Source organism: Buceros rhinoceros, unplaced genomic scaffold (assembly GCF_000710305.1).
Source record: "Buceros rhinoceros silvestris isolate BGI_N320 unplaced genomic scaffold, ASM71030v1 scaffold13210, whole genome shotgun sequence".
Taxonomy (NCBI): Eukaryota; Metazoa; Chordata; class Aves; order Bucerotiformes; family Bucerotidae; genus Buceros; species Buceros rhinoceros.
This window is the reverse complement of record NW_010389112.1, coordinates 47,443-55,082: the sequence shown is the minus strand read 5'-3', so window position 1 is coordinate 55,082 and position 7,640 is coordinate 47,443. Positions and strand designations below refer to the sequence as shown.

General features: G+C 54.2%; 1 protein-coding gene across 1 annotated transcript in view; it reads left to right on the top strand.

Annotated features, from left to right (window-relative positions):
• Positions 1-7,640, top strand: part of SLC4A4 (solute carrier family 4 (sodium bicarbonate cotransporter), member 4) — a gene marked incomplete at its 5' end in the record, with an annotated part of 65,928 nt that overhangs the window by 14,635 nt on the left and 43,653 nt on the right. Inside the window, one exon of the mRNA XM_010132979.1 lies at positions 6,682-6,817. Coding sequence (XP_010131281.1) covers positions 6,682-6,817 — 136 coding nt within the window. The remainder of the gene's footprint in view (positions 1-6,681; positions 6,818-7,640) is intronic.

Genomic DNA, 7,640 nt, shown 5'->3' with positions numbered 1-7,640 from the left:
CAGGCTGTGGCAGCTCAGACTCGCCCGTTTTTGAGCGGTGGAAGGAAAATAAAGGCACGGTCACCTTGTGCGCTGCCGGAAAGCCCGGTGTGGTTCAGCAATGGGCACCGACCTCCAACGGGCAGTACCTGGAGCCGCGAAAACAGCAGAAATCCGATCAAATTGTGCGTTTCTGTGCGTGGTAGAGTGTGTTCAGTCCGCTGGGTACCAACTCCTGGCGGTTTCATGGGTTGATGACGGAGTTCTTTGGTTTCAGGCTGTATGAAATGTTCCAGACCTCGGGGCTGGGCAGGGTCTTGCGAGACGTGAGCTCGCTTTCTGCCGCAGAGTTTGTCTCTGCCTTTCCCCGCTCTTTCTGCAGGCGCCTTGGCGTCCCTGCTGCCTTGCCGGAAGGTTGAGTGTCTTTCCCGCAGCCGGTGTGGTGAAGTCTCACGCGAAGAAGCTGGTTTGATTTTCTGCAGAACCTTTAATCCTCTTAATTGGCCGTCTCACACCGCAGTGGTCCCCCCCTGCTTCTCAGGCTCCTGCTGCTAATGTTCTTCAATAGTGAATTTTCCTTCTGTGCTTCTTCTCTAGTTTGGGGTCACAACCTTCCTTAGGTTTTGTGTCTGCTGGTTGACCTAGGCTTGTGTTGGACTAAGATGGTGCTGACTGATACCGTGAAGATCTTTCTTACCGCAGAGCCACTTGCCAGAAGCTGGCCCATGCTTAGTTTTACTCTAAAATACGTTGGGTAACACTCCACTATTTTTCTCACGCGCATTTTTACTGGTGCAGACCCCGGTTGTGTTTCTTTTTTCCAGCATTATCATCATCTGTGGAGGTTTCATGCTCGTGTAGGAGGTGAGGGGTGAGGCTGTGGAGCTAAGGGTGAAAAAGGGGGCAGAAGCTTGCGCTCTATTTGCCGTTGCAAGGGGAAACGGGTGAGGAGCGTAGAGCTGCAGGAGTGTCACCAGGCTTTGGAGAAGACGTTGAATCAGGACTGTCTTTCTGAGGAGCCAGCTGGAAGGGGTGCGCTGCTGGCAGCCTGGAGCCGCTGGGCCTGGAGTTCCTGGGGATTGATTTTGAAAGGCAGCAACGAAACTGGGGTTTGTGTCTGTGTCTCAGTAGGGGCTTTCTGCTGCTGAAGTGCCATTGCAGGAGCCTTTTCCTGGATTGTTTCCACTCGGAGGGAAAAAGAAAATGCCCTCAGAGAAGTGATCGATCTCCCAGTAGCATTGCTCCACCACATCACTAACAGACGGTGACAGCTTCCCCAGGATGATCATACCGTGTCCTGAGGGAACAGCAAAGATGGGCTTTAATCCGGATTTAAAACACGGACTAGAAGTGGTCCGCCAAAGTGGGGGTCCAAGGAGATGGATCCGCTTGGTCAAACGGGCTGTGCCGCAGCAGAGGAGCAGCACAGCAGGATCCAGAGGTGAAAGTGGCTGGTTTCGTAAGGGCTCTGCCGCCCTGCAAGTCAATGAGGGCTTTGTCCGCATTCTGCGGCTGCTCTTGCGCTTGGAGATAAGTGGCTGTTAACCTTTCGGAGCCAAACGGGCGCGTTGTCACTGAATGAGGCTTTTCAGAAGGTGATGGAAAAAAAGCAAAGCTGAGCGGTTTCAAAGCATCCCGGAGGAGGCTGGTGCCTCGCTGCTGTGGACATCTAAGAGGAGGTGGCCTCCTCGGCTCCACAGAGGTGTAGGCTGCCCAGTTCCCACGTTAATGCTCGCAGTGGGGAGATGTCTGGCAGAGCCCTTGTCTCCGTCAGCTCCTGAAAAGGAGGTTCCCTTTGATAGGGGCTCCTCTTCTTCTGCCAGGTCTGAGGGAGCCAGCTTCGGTCTCCGACCCCGGCACACCTCTGCCGGATGAAACCCCTCGGGTGGGATCCAGCCGTTGACACCCATGGTGTAAATAACGGTCCTGTGTGCGAGGCCATGGGAAAAGCAGCCCTAACTACTTCACCTCTCCCCCAGTGGTAACTGGGGCTTTTGATCCTCGTGGCTGATGGGAGCCTGTGGGTATGTCTCTCCTACACGCTGCTGAAGTGTGGGCAGGTGATGGTGAAGGAACACCAACTCACAGGACCCTCTGCGTCGGCGTATGTTGCTCGTTGGACTCCTGCGATGATCGTAAGGAGTAATAATGTGCTTTTCTCTCCCTGCCTGAAGTGGACGAGGTATTCAACAACCTCTCAAACAGGGGGGACTGAACGGAAAGAGTTGAAAGCAAAACGCGTTGGATGCCAGAGACATTCAGTACTCCTTAAACACTGCCTGGCAACAGCGGCGGGCTCCGGGTCAGCCCGAGACGCGGGCTGAAAAGTGCACGGGACGACGGGCTCAGCACGCACCGGAGCTGCAGGAGCAAGAACCGAAAATCCCCCTACGCTTGCGCTTGGCTTCCATCCTCCGTGGGCCGCTTCTCTTCCGTTGAGCGCCTCGCCGAAGGAGCCTCCTGGAAGTGCTGAAGTGGTCAGAGCTGATGTGGAGATGGATTGAACCAGACACATAGACAGTGATGAAACCCGGCTTGTGAGAAGAGCTTAATAGGCATAAAATTGTCGAGCGCAGCCCGAGGGCTGGTTTGAAAGCACGGAGAAGGGAGGGAAGTTTCTTCTTGTCACTGCATGGAAGCTGGAACTTGGGAAGAGAGCCCAGAGTTGTTAGAGCTGTGTCCTTAAAAATTTGTTTGCTTACCAGAGGAACAGGAGTTTTCTTCTTCTTGTTCTTGTGTTGGGCCGTCGCTTTGTGCCCGTTGATGCCGGTGGAAGTGCGGGGACAGTTGTGCTCGGCAGCTTCATGCCACTGGCCCTAAGATGGCTGACCTCCAGGACCAGTCAGAATCCGCCATCGTCACCCGTATTTGGTGATGAGTTGCTTGTTATGTCGCTTCTGTCATGCCAGGGCTTGTAAACAGTGTGGTGCATTACAGGGCGCAGAAGCATGGGCTGGTTATGGAGTGAAAAGAGGTGTTGGAGGCATCGCTGCTTTGGAAGTGATTAAAAATGGTTCTCAGCACATCTAGAAAATGGAAAAAAAAAATGGATAAAGAGAAGTTTCCAGTGTTTCTAGTGGATTGGAAGCTGCTTGCTGCAGCTGAGCATCTAGCTACGGTGTACCCACGGAGAACTGCGTGGTCTGCGTACGCCCAGTCCCCCCAGGCTGCCAAGTCCTGCCCGTGGGCAGGCTAATCGCTGCTGGGTCAACAAGTGGTCATTCTTCTCCGCAAGAAAAGAAAATCAGAGAAACAGAAATTCCCACGCTTGCTTAGAGGGATTAGCCAGGGAGTTGGTCATGCAGAGGTGGGTCCTGCGAGCCTCTGGGAAAGGCCCGCTGCGCGGTCGCTGAGCAGCGTCCTCGGGCGCGAGCGTTGCTGCGAGGCAGATGTCGCCTGAAAACCTCCGTGCCGTTGGCCTCTTCTGCGGTGCTCAAGGGTGCTGTCACTTGATGGAGCACTTGGGGCATCGGGGAGTCGGGTCTCACCTGGGTGGTTCTGCGGGAAGCTGCGTTACCTGATTTGACTGTTTTCTCTTCAGATCTTACCCTGGTCTTGGCTCAGAAGCTTTCCTCCATAATTTTTGTCTAACCAGCTCTCGCCTGTATTGATCAAGCCAGGTAGATGCGGAGCAAGAAGGTGGTAGAAGTCACTACCTCAGTTTGGCTTCAGGTGGATCTGAAACGAGCTTCAGCTGAGCGAGGGCAACCCCAGAAATTAACGGCAGTGTAATGACGTCCTGTTTTAATAAGCACGCTGGGAAAGCACGCTTGGCAAATAACCTTCCTTGCTAATGTTACCACAGGCTTTGGGGAAGGATTTACACTGGGGCTCTCGGGGGGTTTGGTAGCTGCTGATGTACTGCAGGATAACGGCGAGCTTCGCGTTAGACAGCCGTGAGTGGAAGAAGCAGGACCCAAGGGGTTCAGAAGTGTCGCTGGGAACAGAAAGCGGAAAAAACAGGAGGAAAACCGTGTTGGTTGATGGGAGAAGAGGCCCTTTTACTTGTACCTCAACACAAACGGGTCCCCCAGTGTCAGGCTGGGAGGTCGAGCTGCAGCTGATTCGAGGTTGTCGTGCTAGAACATGTCTTTCTGTATTTCCGAGCGCCCGGAGATTTCTCTCCGTTGATGGAGATGGATTTTTGCCTTTGGGACCCCGAGGGCACGAGCCGTACTCATAATTGGCCTGAACTGGCCTAGGAGAAACTGCTGATGTGTTGGTTTCCTTCCGCAAGTGATGTCTTTTATAAGCCACCGCACGGACCGCTTGCGACTGAGCAGGAGGGGCAGGGGGGAGGTCAGCGGCGTCCCTTAGGGGTGGCAGTGCCTCCGTTCAGATGTTGCACTGGAGTGTTTTGCCATCTGCAATTAATGCCTTAATTCCTCGCCCATTCAGGAGAAGGATATAATCCCAGCCATGGAAAGCTGCGGATTAGCATCTTCTCTGCTGTTGATCACTGGGTTGTTTCTTGGACGAGACAGTGGGAAAATAACCTTAAAAAGCCTTTGCAGCAGCAGCAGCTGATCCTGGTGTCGACGGTGCTGGTTCCAGCAGCTCCTAAACTGGACGGATTAGGTAGAAGCGAAGGTGATGGTCACGGCTGGGGCAGGCTGGCGGGGTTGGGGCTCAAAGGTCGGGCAGGGGGAGGTCTGCAGAGCTCGCCCCCCAGGTTAATTGCTCTCCAGGTCTTAAGGCTGATACCGGCCGCCCTGTGCCAAGCACACAGTGTTCGCTCCGGAGATTATGATGAAAATATGTTCTCCTTGCTAAAGAGAGCACATAAACAACCCGTAAACAGCCCATTAACCTACAAAATCGCAATAAAGAACATGTGGCAAAGCAAACCAGGGGAGACCTGTGACCCAGCAAATGCCTTAATTGGATTTAGAACCTTATCGTCTGCGCTAAATGCAGCTAATGGGGAATGAGCAAAAAACAAGAGAAAGAGGAAGAAGAAAGGAGGTGGGCTGCGTGTCCGGGCGGGGGGAGTGTTTCAGTAATTCCTCTTGTGACGCAGCTCAGCGAGCAAGATGTCGTGGGTGGTCGTGGGAGTTACCGTGTTACGGGATCACGTACCAGGGAAACACTTTCCTGTAATAAAACGACTTAAAAATGATGAAAAAGAGGCACTTTTCCCATTGGCTGCAGCTGATGCCTCCAGAAGCTCTGCAGACGCTTCTGGTCATCTTCTCCGCTTCTCTCTCGGGCTGTTCCATGCGCCAGCAGCTTCCTGCGCTCGGGTGCACTGACTGCGGTGCGAGCTCCTGGCACCAGTGGGTGACTGGGGTGGCCGTGCGACGCGGAGCTCCAGCTGAGTTGCATGGTTGGAGTCAGACAGTCTTAATTATTTACACTAATGTTTGTCTTAAACGTGGGCTTTTCTAGATCTCCTTGCTGGGACTGTGGGTCTGTGATGGAAGGCGATGCTGCCGAGGGCGTCGTGACAGGAGAAGGGAGGAGCAGGCTGACGTCCCTCCTCCTGTTTGAGGTGGAAATCCCTTCCCAGCCCGTTTAGCAGGACATGGGGTTCTCTGAACGTCTTCTGAGCTTGCCTGCTCTGGTGCCGGGGTGGGATGGTAAAGAAAAAAGAAAAGGGGGGGCATGTTTCTTCCTGGTTCCTTTTCTCGTGTTACAAACAGAGACTCTGTTTGCCCTGGAAGAATCAATAGCGATCGGACAGCCGGTGTCATGAATTGTTTTGCGACAGACAGACAGCTGATCTTCTGGAAAGCAAGGAGTTTTGAGCAGAAGTGGTCAAAGTTCACAGTCTGACTCTACTGCTATAAACAGGCAGCCGAAAGGACACCTGCCTTCACAGTGCCCACGGTCACACCTTGGCTTTGAGGTGGTAGCGTGGGAAAAGCCCTGCAGACCCCGAGCAGCAAGGGGGCTCCTGCGGCGCGAGCTCCCGTCGCCGTTGGGAGATGCCCCCGGGCCTCGGGGTGCGGACAGCGACGTGCTCGGGTTTTCCTTTTGAACGACGCGTGGTTCTTAACCGGGAAGGGGTTTCTGCTCCTTTTTCTGGAGCTGATGATGTATCAGGAGAGCACGTGTGGAACATAGTTTCTTCTCCCTAGACGGGCAGCCTTGTCCCGCTGAGCGGTTGTTTTTTTCCAGTGCACTGGTGCCTGACTAAACGGCGTTGGGTCGCATTCTTCATGTATAGAGGAGACAACCCTGCTGTTAAATATTCCCGTGAAATACTCCCTGCGGGCCAATGGGAGCCCGTGCCTTGCTGGCAGGGCGGGCAGAGCCAGCTATGGGATGCTGTCCCAGCAAGCCCCACAAGAGCTTGGTTGAGACTGGTTTGATGCCATATAAAAAAGGGGGCGAAGCTGAGCGAGAACGAGAGGTCCCTGGGCGCGCAGCATAGAGCGTCCTGGTTTTGAGCTCGATAGTGCTTTTTTACAAGGGCTGCAGATTGCCGTGACATAGTTAAGGGCTGTAGGAAGAAGCAAGTTTTCCTGAACTTTACTCCCAGCTCGAACTTTTGAGAAGTGAAGCGAGAGGCGAGGAAGGGGAGAGAGGGAGCGAGCCGTCCCCTCGCCCGCGCCCCTCCGTCCACAGCGACTAGGATGTCAGATGGAAAGGACAGCCTGGAGAAACAGCTGAATGGCTTTGGGGAGCAGGGCAGGGAGAGGAGCCGCACCGCCCTGGTCATCTCGCAGGCCGTTAACCGCAGTATTTTCACCTCTGCAGTCTCCCCTGCTGCTGAGCGCATCCGCTTCATCCTCGGAGAGGAAGATGACAGCCCGGCCCCCCCGCAGCTCTTCACGGAGCTGGATGAACTCCTGGCCATCGACGGACAAGAGATGGAGTGGAAGGAGACTGCAAGGTGGGTCGGTCTTGCTTTCGCTGGGGAATCGCTTGGGGAACGCACAGAGGAGCCTGTGTGGTGCAAATGACCTTTCTTTGGTAAACGGGAGAACGTGGGGATTTGTTTAAACGTTCTGTTAAAACAAAAACCAGAAGAACCAGGGTGCGAAGGGGTTTGAATGGTTTGCCCGCAAAGAGCCAACAGACATGATTTTGAAGGACTGACACTGTCTCAGCCAGAGCTGTCCAAAATCGGTGCCGGAATAAAGCTGCTGCGAGCGTATCAAAGCCCCTCCAGTTCTCTGGGGTAGATTTGAGGCTGACCCCACCGCACGCCGGACGCTGGGAGGTCTCCACTGTGTCCCTCTCCAGCCAGTTGCTGACAAAATCCATTTTAAACAGGCAACAAAATCCCCGAGGTTTTTCCTTTTGAGGAAATGAGTCAAGGGGTGGGTTAGATGCCGGCTCAGGTGACTGCTGTGATTTCTTGGTCAGGTTCTCTGCCTGTTGCTTGACATGCCAAAACCACGGTCCCAAAACCACACCGGAAAACCTGGCGTGTTTATCAGACCTGGTTGACACAAGTTACACGGGGTTTGTTCCTGAACGCCACCGCTGGGTTGGATCGGTGGTTTAAAGGGTGCTGTTTCGCCTCTAGCCTTAGAAAGTTCAGATTTTTTTTTTTTCCCACACAATAAAAACAGGGGCTGCCTTCCCAGGTAAACCCCCCACTGCAGCCCGCTTCCTGTGAAGGTCTGAAGAGGTACAAAGAGGGGCTCGCGCAGCCGGGGCGCAGGGCCTGCCCTCTTCCCCGGCCCCCGCGCTGCACTTGGCCCTTCTTG